At 37.4% G+C, this 19,047-nt stretch overlaps 1 protein-coding gene across 1 annotated transcript in view; it reads right to left on the reverse strand.

The window, feature by feature from the left end:
• Positions 1-708: 708 nt before the first annotated feature.
• ankrd28b (ankyrin repeat domain 28b) overlaps positions 709-19,047 on the reverse strand; it is a 53,484-nt gene continuing 35,145 nt past the window's right edge. Inside the window, exons 18-24 of the mRNA XM_084336442.1 lie at positions 18,311-18,398; positions 18,115-18,198; positions 15,978-16,123; positions 13,533-13,615; positions 5,548-5,630; positions 5,231-5,322; positions 709-3,197 (exon numbers count right to left, since the gene is read on the reverse strand). Of these exons, the coding sequence (XP_084192568.1) occupies positions 2,914-3,197; positions 5,231-5,322; positions 5,548-5,630; positions 13,533-13,615; positions 15,978-16,123; positions 18,115-18,198; positions 18,311-18,398 (860 nt within the window). The 3' untranslated portion in view covers positions 709-2,913. The remainder of the gene's footprint in view (positions 3,198-5,230; positions 5,323-5,547; positions 5,631-13,532; positions 13,616-15,977; positions 16,124-18,114; positions 18,199-18,310; positions 18,399-19,047) is intronic.

The raw sequence follows: 19,047 nt of genomic DNA on the forward strand, positions 1-19,047 counted from the left end.
ACAATTTTAAATCACAAATTAACGTCAGTTACCAGATGAGACTGGGCTGCTGTGTTACAACAGCTTTGATGGAGTCAGACATATTATTGCAACCGATGTCTGGAGAGTGTCTCTAGTTACGTAAGTAGGTAGCAATACTGTATATCACACTCCTTTAGGTAAATAATGGCCATCAATTTCAGGCTATCAACACGAGCATGTATATATTCCCTCCCCGCCGTATGTATATTTCCCTCCCACCCACCCACCCCCTCCTAATGTACAGTCCCCTCCCCATATGTATATACTCAGTCAGGATCTAGGGGTAACAGTACTGTTTGAATACCGCTTATGTCACAAATGTATCAGTACTAAATACCTATGCCATAAATGTCATGTATGTTGTTGTGTATGTCATAAATGTCTATATGAAATGAAAATGGGGGACCCTGATGGAAACAAGACAAACGTCTTTCTCAGGTCTGCATCCCCTTAACAATTGTATGTATTGAGCCGTACTGTATTGTACCCATTCTGCAATCTGTTAAATAAAGTTTTCATTCATTCAGCATTATTGTCGGTGTAAATGAGGAATATCTGAATGTCTTGGACAAAATGAATAACCGTGAACACTGAATTACTTAGTCAGTTAACTACAATCATGCTCTAAAATTTAGAAATATTCCATTTAAAAACAAACGACCCACGTTTCATTATTAAATAACATAACTCATTTATTTATTTTCATAGTCATAAAATATACAGCAATCTCAGGTACTGAAAGAATTCATGGGAGCATTGAATTCACAGTCACGATTTTGTATGTACATGCTAGGTTCATCCCTATTTTAAGAAAACCAAAATGAAGAAACAACATTTCTATGTCCTCATCAATTTTGACGAAGCTAGCAAATATATTGTACATATTTCCAGTTAAAATGATCTTTCAAAAGCCAGAAAACGGGAGTTTTGAATATAGGATTGAGTGGTGTCATTTTTCTGAAGTTAAAGCAAGCAAAACCTGTCGATGTGTATCGATTAATATAAGAGCAAAAAAAATCTTTCAACAGAAGAAAATCTAATGCTGTCCTACCATTGGTTTACAGTGTTTCTCCTCACACAAAGCAAGGCATGCCAGCCTCAAATGCCTCAATATCGTATCAGTGCTTTTCACAAAATGTCGTACTAATGTGCATCATTGTTTACCTTATACAGCTGCCTCCTGTGTCGTCTCAGTAACTAATGAAGGCACAAAATGATGACATAAATAAAACTAGAGGTACACAAATAATTTATTTCTAAAAGACTAGACCGCAATGAACAATTTAACACACAAAAAAGGTACGGTTGATCAAACTTAAAAATAACTTGTTGCATACCAAATATTATTTATTTTTTTAAATGATTTCATATCAGCATATCATATGATTTTTTTCTCTTGTAGGAGGGCAAGGAGTTTAAGACATGAATGAGTATATTAAAATTTTGATCTTAAAAATAAATGACCCCCCTACATAAATTAGTTTGTGGATAAGTGCGTTCTTGCAGTCGTAGTGTGTGATCATTTAGTCTCCTCACTTCAGACGGAGAACCATATAACTTGGTTTGAAGTTTTCAAAATAACAATCTTTTCAAACTATATTGTCTGAAGATGGGAAGCTAGAGTGTTGCGTTCATTCATAGTTAAAGACAGTAGAGGTCGAGTACTTTCTTGTGATTTACCACATTCACACTCCAAGTGATTTGGAATGACTTTACAGCTGCAAATACATGCTGTCCAAAAAGACCTGGCTCCTTTATTTCTTTTTAATTATTATTATTCAATTAACCCATAAATTCTCAATCCATTTACAGTCAAAACAAGCTTTAAAATTAAAAGAAAAATAATAAAAAGAAATGCTTCCACATCTTTTGGTCCCTGTCCGTTTTGCTCTCAGTGAAATGCTACTATCCCTCTGCAACATTTTATTGCCGTAAAAGATTGCTGTCCGCCCCAACATGTAGTTTCTACCACTGAAGAAGCTGTGGGTCAGCGGAGCAGTGGTTATCCGACATCGAGTATCTGCTGGAACGACACCTGGTGCTGGACGAGGTTGGGATGAATGTGGGCCAGCTTGCTGCACCTCCTGCCGCTCTCAGCCTCTCCTGTGGCTTTCAGCCCCTCTCCTGTGGCTCTCTCTCAGCCTCTCTCCTGCCACTCTCTCAGCCTCTCCTGTGGCTCTCTCAGCACCTCTCCTGTGGCTCTCTCTCAGCCTCTCTCCTGCCACTCTCTCAGCCTCTCCTGTGGCTCTCTCAGCACCTCTCCTGTGGCTCTCTCTCAGCCTCTCTCCTGCCACTCTCTCAGCCTCTCCTGTGGCTCTCTCAGCACCTCTCCTGTGGCTCTCTCTCAGCCTCTCTCCTGCCACGCTCAGCCTCTGAATTGAAAATTCAGACATGATGAATTGAAAATGGGGGACCCTGATGTAAACAAGATGAAAGTCTTTCTCTGGTCTGCATCCCCTTAACAATTGTGTGTATTGAGCCGTACTGTATTGTACCCATTCTGCAATCTGTTAAATACAAATTTCAATCAATCAATCAATCAACTCTCTCCTGTGGCTCTTTCAGGCTCCCAGTCCCTTAGCCTCTCTTTTGTGGCTCGTTCAGGCTCTCTTAGCCTCTCTCCTGTGGCTCTTTCAGGCTCCCATAGCCTCTCTCCTGTGGCTCTTTCAGGCTCTCTCAGCCTCTCTCTTGTGGCTCGTTCAGGCTCTCTTAGCCTCTCTCCTGTGCCTCTCTCTCAGGCTCTCCGGGGGACTCTTTAAGGCTCCTGTGTGGTCTTTTCTCCTGCCCTCCCAAGCTGGCGGTGGTGATTTTAAGACACAGTGTGTGTGTGTGTGTGTGTGTGTGTGTGTGTGTGTTTATGCTGTTCGCCGCTGCCTCCTCCGCTGGGGTTCCTCAGTAAGTCTCTGAGTCTGAGTCGTTGAGCTCCTCGTCCTTGTAGAAGCCGTCATGGTGGCCGATGTTGTTGAAGCTGCAGTAGGAGCTGTGCTCGTTGCGCAGCACGGGGAGGCTGTCGAAGGCCACGGCCTTGGAGGGGCTGGTGGTAAAGTGGTTAATGGCACTGAAGGGGAGGGCGGGCACCGGGGTGCAGGGGGACACAGGCATCATGGTGGCCAGGATAAGGGCCAGGCAGTCGGCCACATCTTTGTTGGGGGCACAGGCCAAGGCAGGTGTGTAACCTGGAGGGGGGGGCATTGAGTGTGACATTAATACTACGGAGGTCAAACTTCCCTTTCTGACGTCACTGAAAAATAAATAAATAAATAAATAAATATATATCTTTATTTCACTAAACCAACAGTTTGATTTCCATATCACAGAGGTAAATAAATATTGGCTCTACCACCCATTAAAAAAATGATAATACAAAAAAAAAACTGCATATATATATATATATTCTTTTTTTTGTACTGCAACTTCCTGTAATCACTTGACCCGGGCTATAATCCATTATAATCGATCATGGAAAGCGGCCTTTTGAGAGGATTGTAAATAGCAGCGAACAGTCACGCAGCTTTGGCCACATTGAATTCCTAAAAGGTCCCAAACGGAAAGAATAATCTTATTTCCCGCGGTTGTAGTGGAGACTTAGTTGGGGCAACAATATTTGGCTGCAAAAACCTTGTTGTTGGCTCCTATTTAAGGGGAGTAGCCATTTGAATGAAAAACACAGAGGGCATTTCGACAGGCATTTCTCCAACAAATCATAAACTGACAAACGCCATTGTGTGCACACAGGGGTTGGCTACAATTTGAGTGGTTGTTTGATCTACCAATTGAAAGTATCGTCTGGGACTTTGGCTTTTTGTGAGGGGAGTGGCCTGAAAATTTTACGAACGAATACCATTGTGGGCGGAGCTCCCGTTTGATTACATTACGGCAGAACGTTTGACCTCCCTATTAATACATGGCCTTCAGCAATACAGCATGGCAGGTATGGCTTCAGTCAGTCTCATGGGTAAGTACAAAGTGTAAGTACAAAGTGTAAGTACAAAGTGTAAGTACAAAGTGTAAGTACAAAGTGTAAGTCAATGGTACAGGTTATTAGATGTCTGTGAAAACAACATTGCAACGTCTTCCTGTGAATACGTCAAAATACACAATACCATCCTTCCTCCTAGGGTTTCCACAGTGATGGGAAAATTCCCATGACTAGTAAAGCTCACGACGACACCGGTATTACCAGTAACACCGGACATTTTACAAAATGACGCTCACACAGCGCTTACTTTGATCTTTAACGTTATGCGTCTGTCTAAATCTGTTTTTAATTCATTTTCAATGACTAGTGTAGACCATAGAATCATCAGTCGCAGTCAACCAGTACCTGCTAATGGGTCAGACCCTTTAGCTCAACTGGTTGATGCGGCCGTTGCGGAGCATGAGATCACAAGTTCAAATCTCTCGGTTACACTACGTTAGTATCCATTTGCTGGACAGACAGAGTTGACATTCTGTTCTAATAAAAAAAATAAACCAACGGACAATAATACCTTCAGTCAATTTTCAATCCGCTCATTGACGGATTAATGTAGCTGCAGCCTTAATTAGCGCATCGCGCAAACATACTGTTGCTGGTCTGGACCGGACCTCAGCTCCTCTCCAGTCGAGCTGCTGCAGTCGCTGTTGTCTCTAGAGCCTCCTTTCTCTCATTCAGTTAAATCTACTCTAAATGAAAGTGAAACATAAGCTACTCTGTAGGCTACTGCGACCTATAAAATAGATCTGCTGTCCGCTCAGACGGATTCACTTTATAATGTTGTCTGACCAAGTATTGATAACACGCTTAGTATTTCACAAATTCCATGTTTTTTTATTTGATGAATGTGGGCACTGATATGCGGAAATTAACTAAATGGGTTTTTTTTCTATAAAAAATGAATAAAAAAAATTAAAAGCATAAACCGGTGGGGGCGGTGGGCAAGTAATGTACTCAGAAGATGCCTGAACAGAATAACACAGGTAACACGGACTACTGCAGTAAGCCTAACTCCCCCTTGCTCTTCTTAAAGCTCGTTGTAACAGCATGCCTGACTCAAGCCTTTCACTATGGATTGGTGGGGGAGTTACAACAAACGAGACAGTGTTTGTCACCATGTCTCTCTCCATCACAGGCGACGGCTGTCCATATCCAAAATTCCATCGCAATATCATCGAACACCAATAAATAGGGGGGGGGGGGGGGGGACGACACCACCAAACGCCATCTTACCGTTTTCATCGACTGCTAGTACACTGGCTCCCTTAGCAAGCAGCTCTTGCACCACCACAGTCAGACCGTTTCTTGCAGCCACGTGTAGAGGCCTTAGGAGTGGGAGAAACACAGATCTTCAGCGTGCTGGCAGGTGAATCAATACCATACGTCTTAGGTCTTTAGAGTCTCGATCTTAACAGTGTCTGGTGGTGTAGTGGAATGACACAAGGGCAATGTCATTACTGAAAGTAAATCACTGACTCCATTAGTCCTCTGGGTGGCCTGGCGGAACAAGGTATTTGACAGGTGTGTAGTAAAAAAGTCATGATACTTACGTCTGTAAGGCTGCATTAGTGGAGTTGATGAGGTTCCTGTCTGAGATCTTCTCTAATATCAACAAGGCACTGGTTTCATGTCCCTACAGAAAACCAGTCAAATACGGTAGAAAGAACAATGGTAAATAACAGCTTGGGACCACAGTAAGTAACAACAGGTAAAAACGCAGTAAGTAACAACAGGTAACAACACAGTAAGTAACAACAGGTAAGTGAGGTAACAGTAAGTAACGTGTAACAACACAGTAAGTAACAACAGGTAAAACACAGTAAGTAACAACATGTAACATCACCGTAAGTAACAACAACACAGTAAGTAACACCATGTAACAACACGGTAAGTAACAACAGGTAAAAACACTGTAAGTAAGAACATGTAACAACAAGGTAAGTAACACCATGTAACAACACGGTAAGTAACAACATGTAACAACAAGGTAAGTAACACCATGTAACAACACGGTAAGTAACACCATGTAACAACACAGTAAATAACATGTAACAACACGGTAAGTAACACCATGCAACACAGTAAGTAACATGTAACAACATGGTAAGTAACATGTAACAACACAGTAAGTAACACAGTAAATAACATGTAACAACACAGTAAGTAACATGTAACAACACAGTAAATAACATGTAACAACACAGTAAATAACATGTAACAACACAGTAAGTGACATGTAACAACACAGTAAATAACATGTAACAACACAGTAAGTAACACAGTAAATAACATGTAACAACACAGTAAGTAACATGTAACAACACAGTAAGTAACATGTAACAACACAGTAAATAACATGTAACAACACAGTAAGTAACATGTAACAACACAGTAAGTAACAAGTAACAACACAGTAAGTAACATGTAACAATACAGTAAATAACATGTAACAACACAGTAAGTAACATGTAACAACACAGTAAATAACATGTAACAACACAGTAAATAACATGTAACAACACAGTAAGTAACATGTAACAACACAGTAAGTAACATGTAACAACACAGTAAGTAACAACACAGTAAGTTACATGTAACAACACAGTAAGTAACAACACAGTAAATAACATGTAACAACACAGTAAGTAACATGTAACAACACAGTAAGTAACATGTAACAACACAGTAAATAACATGTAACAACACAGTAAGTAACATGTAACAACACAGTAAGTAACAGTAAATAACAAGTAACAACACAGTAAATAACATGTAACAACACAGTAAGTAACATGTAACAACACTGTAAGTAACAACACAGTAAATAACAAGTAACACAGTAAATAACATGTAACACAGTAAATAACATGCAACAACACAGTAAATAACAAGTAACAACACAGTAAGTAACATGTAACAACACAGTAAATAACAAGTAACAACACAGTAAATAACATGTAACAACACAGTAAATAACATGTAACAACACAGTAAGTAACATGTAACAACACAGTAAGTAACATGTAACAACACAGTAAATAACATGTAAGAACACAGTAAGTAACAGTAAATAACAAGTAACAACACAGTAAGTAACAGTAAATAACAAGTAACAACACAGTAAGTAACAAGTAACAACACAGCAAATAACAAGTAACAACACAGTAAATAACAAGTAACAACACAGTAAATAACAAGTAACAACACAGTAAGTAACAGTAAATAACAAGTAACAGCACAGTAAGTAACATGTAACAACACAGTAAGTAACAGTAAATAACATGTAACAACACAGTAAATAACAAGTAACAACACAGTAAGTAACAGTAAATAACATGTAACAACACAGTAAATAACAAGTAACAACACAGTAAGTAACATGTAACAACACAGTAAGTAACATGTAACAACACAGTAAGTAACAGTAAATAACATGTAACAACACAGTAAATAACAAGTAACAACACAGTAAGTAACAGTAAATAACATGTAACAACACAGTAAATAACATGTAACAACACAGTAAGTAACATGTAACAACACAGTAAATAACATGTAACAACACAGTAAGTAACATGTAACAACACAGTAAGTAACAACACAGTAAGTAACATGTAACAACACAGTAAATAACATGTAACAACACAGTAAGTAACAGTAAATAACAAGTAACAACACAGTAAGTAACAGTAAATAACAAGTAACAACACAGTAAGTAACAAGTAACAACACAGTAAATAACAAGTAACAACACAGTAAATAACAAGTAACAACACAGTAAGTAACAGTAAATAACAAGTAAGTAACACAGTAAGTAACATGTACCAACACAGTAAGTAACAGTAAATAACATGTAACACAGTAAATAACATGTAACAACACAGTAAGTAACATGTAACAACACAGTAAGTAACAGTAAATAACAAGTAACAACACAGTAAATCACATGTAACAACACAGTAAGTAACAAGTAACAACACAGTAAGTAACATGTAACAACACAGTAAGTAACAACACAGTAAATAACAAGTAACAACACAGTAAATAACATGTAACAATACAGTAAATAACAAGTAACAACACAGTAAGTAACATGTAACAACACAGTAGATAACAAGTAACAACACAGTAAATAACATGTAACAACACAGTAAGTAACATGTAACAACACTGTAAGTAACAACACAGTAAATACAAAGTAACAACACAGTAAATAACAAGTAACAACACAGTAAATAACATGTAACACAGTAAATAACATGTAACAACACTGTAAGTAACAACACAGTAAATAACAAGTAACAACACAGTAAATAACAAGTAACAACACAGTAAATAACATGTAACAACACAGTAAATAACAAGTAACAACACAGTAAGTAACATGTAACAACACAGTAAATAACAAGTAACAACACAGTAAATAACATGTAACAACACAGTAAGTAACATGTAACAACACTGTAAGTAACAACACAGTAAATAACAAGTAACAACACAGTAAATAACATGTAACAACACAGTAAATAACAAGTAACAACACAGTAAATAACAAGTAACAACACAGTAAATAACATGTAACAACACAGTAAATAACATGTAACAACACTGTAAGTAACAACACAGTAAATAACATGTAACAACACAGTAAGTAACATGTAACAACACTGTAAGTAACAACACAGTAAATAACAAGTAACAACACAGTAAGTAACATGTAACAACACAGTAAATAACAAGTAACAACACAGTAAATAACATGTAACAACACAGTAAATAACATGTAACAACACAGTAAGTAACATGTAACAACACAGTAAGTAACATGTAACAACACAGTAAATAACATGTAACAACACAGTAAGTAACATGTAACAACACAGTAAATAACAAGTAACAACACAGTAAGTAACAGTAAATAACATGTAACAACACAGTAAGTAACAAGTAACAACACAGTAAATAACAAGTAACAACACAGTAAATAACAAGTAACAACACAGTAAATAACAAGTAACAACACAGTAAGTAACAGTAAGTAACAACACAGTAAATAACAAGTAACAACACAGTAAATAACAAGTAACAACACAGTAAATAACAAGTAACAACACAGTAAGTAACAGTAAATAACATGTAACAACACAGTAAGTAACAGTAAATAACAAGTAACAACACAGTAAATAACAAGTAACAACACAGTAAGTAACAGTAAATAACATGTAACAACACAGTAAATAACATGTAACAACACAGTAAATAACATGTAACAACACAGTAAATAACATGTAACAACACAGTAAGTAACATGTAACAACACAGTAAGTAACAGTAAATAACATGTAACAACACAGTAAGTAACACAGTAAATAACAATGTAACAACACAGTAAATAACATGTAACAACACAGTAAGTAACATGTAACAACACAGTAAGTAACATGTAACAACACAGTAAGTAACAGTAAATAACAAGTAACAACACAGTAAATAACAGTAAATAACAAGTAACAACACAGTAAATAACAAGTAACAACACAGTAAATAAGTAACAACAGTAAGTAACACAGTAAATAACATGTAACAACACAGTAAGTAACATGTAACAACACAGTAAATAACAAGTAACAACACAGTAAATAACATGTAACAACACAGTAAGTAACAGTAAATAACAAGTAACAACACGGTAAATAACATGTAACAACACAGTAAGTAACATGTAACAACACAGTAAGTAACACAGTAAATAACATGTAACAACACAGTAAGTAACACAGTAAATAACATGTAACAACACAGTAAGTAACACAGTAAATAACATGTAACAACACAGTAAGTAACATGTAACAACACAGTAAGTAACACAGTAAATAACATGTAACACAGTAAGTAACACAGTAAATAACATGTAACAACACAGTAAGTAACACAGTAAATAACATGTAACAACACAGTAAGTAACACAGTAAATAACATGTAACAACACAGTAAGTAACACAGTAAATAACATGTAACAACACAGTAAGTAACACAGTAAATAACATGTAACAACACAGTAAATAACATGTAACAACACAGTAAGTAACACAGTAAATAACATGTAACAACACAGTAAATAACAAGTAACACAGTAAATAACAAGTAACAACACAGTAAATAACATGCAACAACACAGTAAGTAACAACACAGTAAGTAACACAGTAAGTAACATGTAACAACACAGTAAATAACATGTAACAACACAGTAAGTAACATGTAACAACACAGTAAGTAACATGTAACAACACAGTAAATAACACAGTAAATAACATGTAACAACACAGTAAATAACATGTAACAACACAGTAAGTAACACAGTAAATAACATGTAACAACACAGTAAGTAACAGTAAATAACAAGTAACAACACAGTAAGTAACATGTAACAACACAGTAAGTAACACAGTAAATAACATGTAACAACACAGTAAGTAACACAGTAAATAACATGTAACAACACAGTAAATAACACAGTAAATAACATGTAACAACACAGTAAGTAACACAGTAAATAACATGTAACAACACAGTAAGTAACACAGTAAATAACATGTAACAACACAGTAAGTAACACAGTAAATAACATGTAACAACACAGTAAGTAACACAGTAAATAACATGTAACAACACAGTAAGTAACATGTAACAACACAGTAAGTAACACAGTAAATAACATGTAACAACACAGTAAGTAACATGTAACAACACAGTAACACAGTAAATAACATGTAACAACACAGTAAGTAACACAGTAAATAACATGTAACAACACAGTAAGTAACATGTAACAACACAGTAAGTAACACAGTAAATAACATGTAACAACACAGTAAGTAACATGTAACAACACAGTAAATAACAAGTAACAACACAGTAAATAACATGTAACAACACAGTAAATAACATGTAACAACACAGTAAGTAACACAGTAAGTAACAGTAAATAACAAGTAACAACACGGTAAGTAACATGTAACAACACAGTAAGTAACACAGTAAATAAGTAACAACAGTAAGTAACACAGTAAATAACATGTAACAACACTGTAAGTAACACAGTAAATAAGTAACAACCGTAAGTAACACAGTAAATAACATGTAACAACACTGTAAGTAACAACACAGTAAGTAACAACAGTAAGTAACAGTAAATAACATGTAACAACACAGTAAATAACATGTAACAACACAGTAAATAACATGTAACAACACAGTAAGTAACATGTAACAACACAGTAAATAACATGTAACAACACAGTAAGTAACATGTAACAACACTGTAAGTAACAACACAGTAAGTAACATGTAAAACACAGTAAGTAACATGTAACAACACTGTAAGTAACAACACAGTAAGTAACATGTAACAACACAGTAAGTAACAACACAGTAAGTAACATGTAACAACACAGTAAGTAACAACACAGTAAGTAACACAGTAAATAACATGTAACAACACAGTAAGTAACATGTAACAACACAGTAAGTAACATGTAACAACACAGTAAGTAACAACACAGTAAGTAACAACACAGTAAGTAACACAGTAAATAACATGTAACAACACAGTAAGTAACATGTAACAACACAGTAAGTAACATGTAACAACACTGTAAGTAACAACACAGTAAGTAACATGTAACAACACAGTAAGTAACATGTAACAACACAGTAAGTAACATGTAACAACACAGTAAATAACAACACAGTAAATAACATGTAACAACACTGTAAGTAACAACACAGTAAATAACACAGTAAATAACATGTAACAACACAGTAAGTAACATGTAACAACACAGTAAGTAACATGTAACAACACAGTAAGTAACATGTAACAACATAGTAAGTAACAACACAGTAAATAACATGTAACAACACTGTAAGTAACATGTAACAACACAGTAAGTAACATGTAACAACATAGTAAGTAACAACACAGTAAATAACATGTAACAACACTGTAAGTAACAACACAGTAAGTAACACAGTAAATAACATGTAACAACACAGTAAGTAACAACACAGTAAATAACATGTAACAACACAGTAAGTAACATGTAACAACACAGTAAGTAACAACACAGTAAGTAACATGTAACAACACAGTAAATAACATGTAACAACACAGTAAATAACATGTAACAACACGGTAAGTAACACAGTAAATAACATGTAACAACACAGTAAGTAACACAGTAAATAACATGTAACAACACAGTAAGTAACATGTAACAACACAGTAAGTAACACAGTAAATAACATGTAACAACACAGTAAGTAACACAGTAAATAACATGTAACAAAACAGTAAGTAACATGTAACACAGTAAATAACATGTAACAACACGGTAAGTAACACAGTAAATAACATGTAACAACACAGTAAGTAACATGTAACAACACAGTAAGTAACATGTAACAACACTGTAAGTAACATGTAACAACACAGTAAGTAACATGTAACAACACAGTAAATAACATGTAACAACACGGTAAGTAACACAGTAAATAACATGTAACAACACGGTAAGTAACACAGTAAATAACATGCAACAACACGGTAAGTAACACAGTAAATAACATGTAACAACACGGTAAGTAACACAGTAAATAACATGTAACAACACAGTAAGTAACATGTAACAACACAGTAAGTAACATGTAACAACACAGTAAGTAACATGTAACAACACAGTAAGTAACATGTAACAACACTGTAAGTAACAACACAGTAAGTAACATGTAACAACACTGTAAGTAACAACACAGTAAGTAACATGTAACAACACAGTAAGTAACATGTAACAACACAGTAAGTAACATGTAACACCACTGTAAGTAACATGTAACAACACTGTAAGTAACAACACAGTAAGTAACATGTAACACAGTAAGTAACATGTAACAACACAGTAAGTAACATGTAACAACACTGTAAGTAACAACACAGTAAGTAACATGTAACAACACAGTAAGTAACATGTAACACAGTAAGTAACATGTAACAACACTGTAAGTAACAACACAATAAGTAACATGTAACAACACAGTAAATAACATGTAACAACACGGTAAGTAACAACACAGTAAGTAACATGTAACAACACAGTAAATAACATGCAACAGCATGGTAAGTAACATGTAACAACACAGTAAGTAACATGTAACAACACAGTAAGTAACATGTAACAACACTGTAAGTAACAACACAGTAAGTAACATGTAACAACACTGTAAGTAACAACACAGTAAGTAACATGTAACAACACGGTAAGTAACACAGTAAATAACATGTAACAACACGGTAAGTAACACAGTAAATAACATGCAACAACACGGTAAGTAACAACACAGTACACAGTAAATAACACCATGTATCCATCAACAGCTTGGGGCCACACTAACAACATGTATCCATCTGCAGTTGTATGCTTGTATACATATTGGTGATTGTAGGAGAGAACAGTGCCATCATATGGCGCTACACACCTTACTGCAGGCCAGATGAAGGGCAGTGTTCTTGGCTCCATCCTGCAGGGTGAGGTCTGCTTTTGCACTGCTTACCAACAGCTCTGGAGGAGAGACAAGAGGAGAACATACCGGTTCACATCTATTCTATGCATAATTATTCCTCAGATCCAGTGCCTGGATACGGTTCCAGGTACCTGCTGTGCGGACTGAGGCTGGAAAAAGGAGTCTTTTTTATTTTGGTCCTTGGTCTTGGAATGACCTTCAGTCAAGCCTCAAACTGATGGCACTTGTTCCTTTAGCCAGTTTTAAACAGATGTTATCGGAGGTCTTTACCACCAGCTGCTCATGTAGTAATAAGAAACATACCATGGTATTTTATTGTTCCAAATATGCACAATGTAGTGATTGCTTTTTGTTGCGTTGTTCTCTCTGTTTTATATGTTTTTGTTGTGTTTACCATTGTGTAAACGTTGCTGCTTTCTTGACCAGGTCAGCATTGTAAATTAGATTTTGTCTCAATGCTTTTTTATCTGGTTATATAATTTTTTTTAAATAAATGTTATAGTTGTAAATGTAAATGTTATTCTCATCATTAGCCAACAGCTTATTCCACTGAGATGAGCCAAGGAGCACGTTGAGCTTTCCTCTATGCCTCCTCCAACACCAGTCCCAGCTAGCATAGCTACTGTAGTGGTGAGGGCTGGTCTGCTCTGGGCTTATATGTTACGGTTAGGGATGTCCGATATTATCGGCCGACCGATATTATCGGCCGATATCGGCAGTAAAATGTGATATCGGAAAATATCGGTATCGGTAAAAGAAAATAAAAAAAACAATATTTTTTTTTACCTTTATTTACCCAGGCAAGCAAGTAAGAACCAATTCTTATTTTATTTATTGTCAAAAGTATGCATGTTGGTTTAATTCAACAACTTGTATGTTAATTTTAACTTTTTTAATGATCATATTTTGCACAGATAATGCTTACATTTAGAAAGCCTTTTGAATGTATCCAGTGAAATTATTAGTTACCTGAAATTATTCAGTTTTTTTGGGGGGAAACCCTGCATATATCGGTATCGGTTGATATCGGTATCATATCGGTATCGGAAATTAAGAGTTGGACAATATCGGAATATCGGTATCGGTAAAAAAGTCAATATCGAGCATCCCTAGTTACGGTACATTTTGGTAAAACATGATTTAGCACATTTCCTAGGATATATGCATGTTGACCTATCACGTCTATAAATGTGTGGACAATAATCTGTTAACCCTTTCACTACCACACTACAAAGGGTTAACCCTTTCACTACAACACTACAGGTTAACCCTTTCACTACCACACTGCAAAAGGTTAACACTTTCACTACCACACTACAGAAGGTTAACCTTTCACTACCACACTACAGAATAACCTTTCACTACCACACTACAGAAGGTTAACACTTTCACTACCACACTACAGAAGGTTAACACTTTCACTACCACACTACAGAATAACCTTTCACTACCACACTACAGAAGGTTAACCTTTCACTACCACACTACAGACGGTTAACCTTTCACTACCACACTACAGAAGGTTAACCTTTCACTACCACACTACAGACGGTTAACCTTTCACTACCACACTACAGAAGGTTAACCTTTCACTACCACAATACAGAAGGTTAACCTTTCACTACCACACTACAGAAGGTTAACCTTTCACTCACTGTGGTAGTGAAAGGGTTAACAACGCTCTAATTATATACGGTTTGTTCATAAACAACCATTCATAAACCTTAACCTCACTGGAGACGTCACGCCTAACCCTGACCTCAACCAGATGTCACCTGATGAAATACAATGAACATTTGGTGGTTTATAGTCCTAATCCGTTTAAATGATGCAACAAAGACTAAACGCGTACTTGCCATGTGCATGGTAGTTAATTAAAATGATGCTTGCACTGCCGTGTTCTCCACAGTGACCCACCTGACGGGGAACGGACACAGCGGTATATCCTGGGAAATGTGCAAAATCACCATTTTCCCAGACAAGTAACATAATATGCACATGATCTGTAGACATATGCTGCACATCTGCTCATTATGCAGATTACTCTGTTATGTAGACATAACTATGTAAAAATCATTATGCAGATTACTCTGTTATGTAGACATAACTATGTAAAAATCTGTCAATAGACAATCTGGAGCAACTTCTTTATTTGTATTTGTATATATTCCAATTGTTCATTTAGGCTCATCATAATTGCCTTTTAAACATAGCAGTATGGTTGTTGGTGTGTCGAGTGTTTGTTGTGGTCTGCTGCTAACAATAACCCAATCGCCCCCCACGTCCCTCGGCCGGGGAATTAATTAAGTTCTTATCCATCTGTCATGTAACACATCCTATGATGATATATTCTCATCAAGGCGGTGGGGCGTGATGGAGTACGTGGCGGGGCGCTCGTACCGACAGCGTTGGTCTGGCCGTTCTCTGCAGCCATCATGAGTGGGGTTTTCCCTGTGGCGTCGACGCTGTTGACCTGGGCGGTGTGGCCTAGGAGCAGCTGGAGACACTCCACATGGTCCGTGAAGGCTGCCGCGTGGAGGGGGGTCCTGGAGAGGGGAAAAAAGAGACCCCTTTAACCTCTTAAGCCCTAGCCATATTTTCAGAGAATTCACCTAAAAGTACATACACAAGTAAATGGAAGATTGCTCCACTTCTACAAGGCCCATTTGCATGTTCTTCTATGGACCTCAGGGAATGTATTCCCAGTGTCAGAAATATTGTGTCCGTTACTATACTTGAGTAAATTGTAATGAACCAAAAAGGAGAATATCAATTATAATAATTTCTTTTTCCATCTTTGACGGTGAATAACACCATTGACCAGACGTGAATAACTGCCACTGAGCTCATTCAGCACCTTCTTGAGATCAAGTATACAACGAATCTAAGCAAATTAATTAACAGCAGATGATTTCCAGGGTTTTTTGTAGATAACAGTACTGAATTTTGAAACGCAGTTTTTTTCCTAGACGTTCACAGAAAGGTAAAGAAACAAACTACGTTCTATTTTATGGCAATAATGTTCAGGTTTGTTCGACCCGTGAGATAAAATCTAAAAAATAACGTCAGAATTTTTCACAAAGAATATTTTCAGCAGCTTTCACAGAGGCTGGTGTGAGCTGGGTAGTGTAGTTTTATGACATTTCGATGTCCATTGAAAGCCCTGGGTCTCCTCTGTTTTAAGACTACAACGCTTTCATGGCGTGTTATTTCCTCGCGTCTAATTCATCCGGTTTCCTCCGGGATGCGCAGAGATTATGAACTCATATTTAGCTAATAACACACAATCATTGGTAAACAAACGTTGTGCTGAAAATATACACTTTGACTGCTGTTTTGATAGGGTTAGGGTCTTTACTCTTGGCTACATTTGAGGGGAAAAACGCAACATTAATTAATACGGACTGTATTGATCTATTTATGACGCAATATTAAATCCAGCCGTCGGGCTTAACACATTGAGTGCCACGCCCCTTCCGGGAAGTGACCACTTCCGTGCTGCCCATTAACCCCATGTAAACATAGTTGTAGTTTGTAGAACTAAACCTATATTTTATAGTATCGCTATGGGTCTAATAACGCCCTCGAGTCTCATTGAGCTACTTCTGGTCAACGTGCAAGAAACAGATTATTTTTTTATCCGTACATTTCCGTTTGATACCGTTTTGAATATGAACATAGTCCGGCCGCTTCTGAGCAATTCCAGGGAAAATACACGAAAACAGCGTTTTTGTGTAATTCAATAAACACGTTGTCACTATTATCCTTTGTCGTGCACGCATGCAATGTGGTTTAGACCGGTGCGCCCCCCCCCCCCCTGCATCCCAACGGCAGAACAGCCAGACACATAAACACATATAGCTTCAATCGCAGTAGAAATAAATATCAGATCAACGCAAGCTTTCATATATAGTGTCCTTACGTGGTCTCTGAAGTAATGAAAAAAAAAGAATCCAATAATCTCATCGCGATTCCAGTTATCCACAGCGATCGTGCCTCCGACGTTATTGGGCATTGCTCTTCAACGGGCGGGCGGGGTCAGTTGTCCAAGCCATCCCTATAAGCGTGTGTTTTGCCGAGGTGTTTAGGACCCGCCCCCACGCCGCAGCTCGGTATAGAAAATAAACTAACCCTGGTCTAACCGGGTGCATTACTGGCCGAAGGCGTTAGAGAGCTGTATAATACCGTCTGCCAGCTTAGACACACTCAGAACAGTATGCAAAAGGTGCCCCGCTGAATTATGAATGGATATAGATAATAAAATAAATACCGTGACAGAAACGTAGATCTACGTTTCCGGCACTCAACGATCGGACGACAGAACCGTAGATCTACGTGAACGGCACTGAAAGTGTTAAGGGGTTAATAATGATGCCCTGAACCTACAGTCCATCATCTAACTTGTACACGGTATCTGCAGGTTTCAACAAGTTCAATTGAATACTTTAAGACTTTTTAATACCCCGCAGATACCCTGTTGTACCATTTGCACAATGCAACCCTAAATAACAATAAATAGAAATGTCTGTGTGCTTACCGGTGTTTAGTGTCGGTGGCGTTGACAATGGCAGGACCCAGAGTGTCTATCAACATCTCGGCGGCACCTTCGTTGTCATGGATACTGAAGAGAGAGACAAAACCGTCAAAAAATAAACACCAATAAGACCGGTGGCTCGGTGCACCAAAAAACATTATTTGGCGGCCGTTCACACGCAGGGCGGCGGGGCTCTTACACGGCACAGTGCAGGGGGCTGAAGGAGTTGCCCTCGGCCTTGTGGAAAACCTCCTGCTCCAGCAGCACCTCCACACACGTATCGTGACCTGGAAGAGACGAAGCATGATCTCAGGTCAGTGACTTGGACCATCCACTGCATTCTTTTAATCGATTAATTCTCCCATCCGGTCCCTGGATCAGATTGCCAAGGATTAAGACTAACGGATGCAAACATAAATTCTTTCCCTTAGCCATCGCGCCATTTAATAGGCTGTCGGGATCAAATCTGATAATCATTTACTGATTTGCTATCCATCATTATCGAGTGATTAAGTCTGTCGGCTTCTTGTATTATTGATAACTGTATATTTTATACATCCAAATTAATTGCTCGTTGGGATTATAGACTGAATTGAACACAAACACAGTTTGAAAATCCAAACAACTGTGCGAACAACAAGGTACTTTAGATAAAACATTGCATATATATATATTGGCATGGCTGCAGGTCCTGGGGCGCGTGACCCCGTCAGCCTGAATGCCTTCTACAACAGAACTTTGTTTCCGCGTCTCTGATTGGCCAGGTCATTTCTGGTCATGTGACATATACGCCCAATCGTGGGACCGCAAGTTTCTACACTGGTTAAGCTTAGGCGCTCTTTCGAAGTTGGTTAAGGTTAGAGTTTGTCTTAGAGCATGGCGATAGAACACCAGGTAGTTTGCAGGCTGTTAGACCCGGAAATAGGCGCAGAACTT

The sequence above is a fragment of the Notolepis coatsorum genome (genome assembly GCF_963971535.1).
Source record: "Notolepis coatsorum genome assembly, chromosome: 19".
Classification (NCBI taxonomy): Eukaryota; Metazoa; Chordata; class Actinopteri; order Aulopiformes; family Paralepididae; genus Notolepis; species Notolepis coatsorum.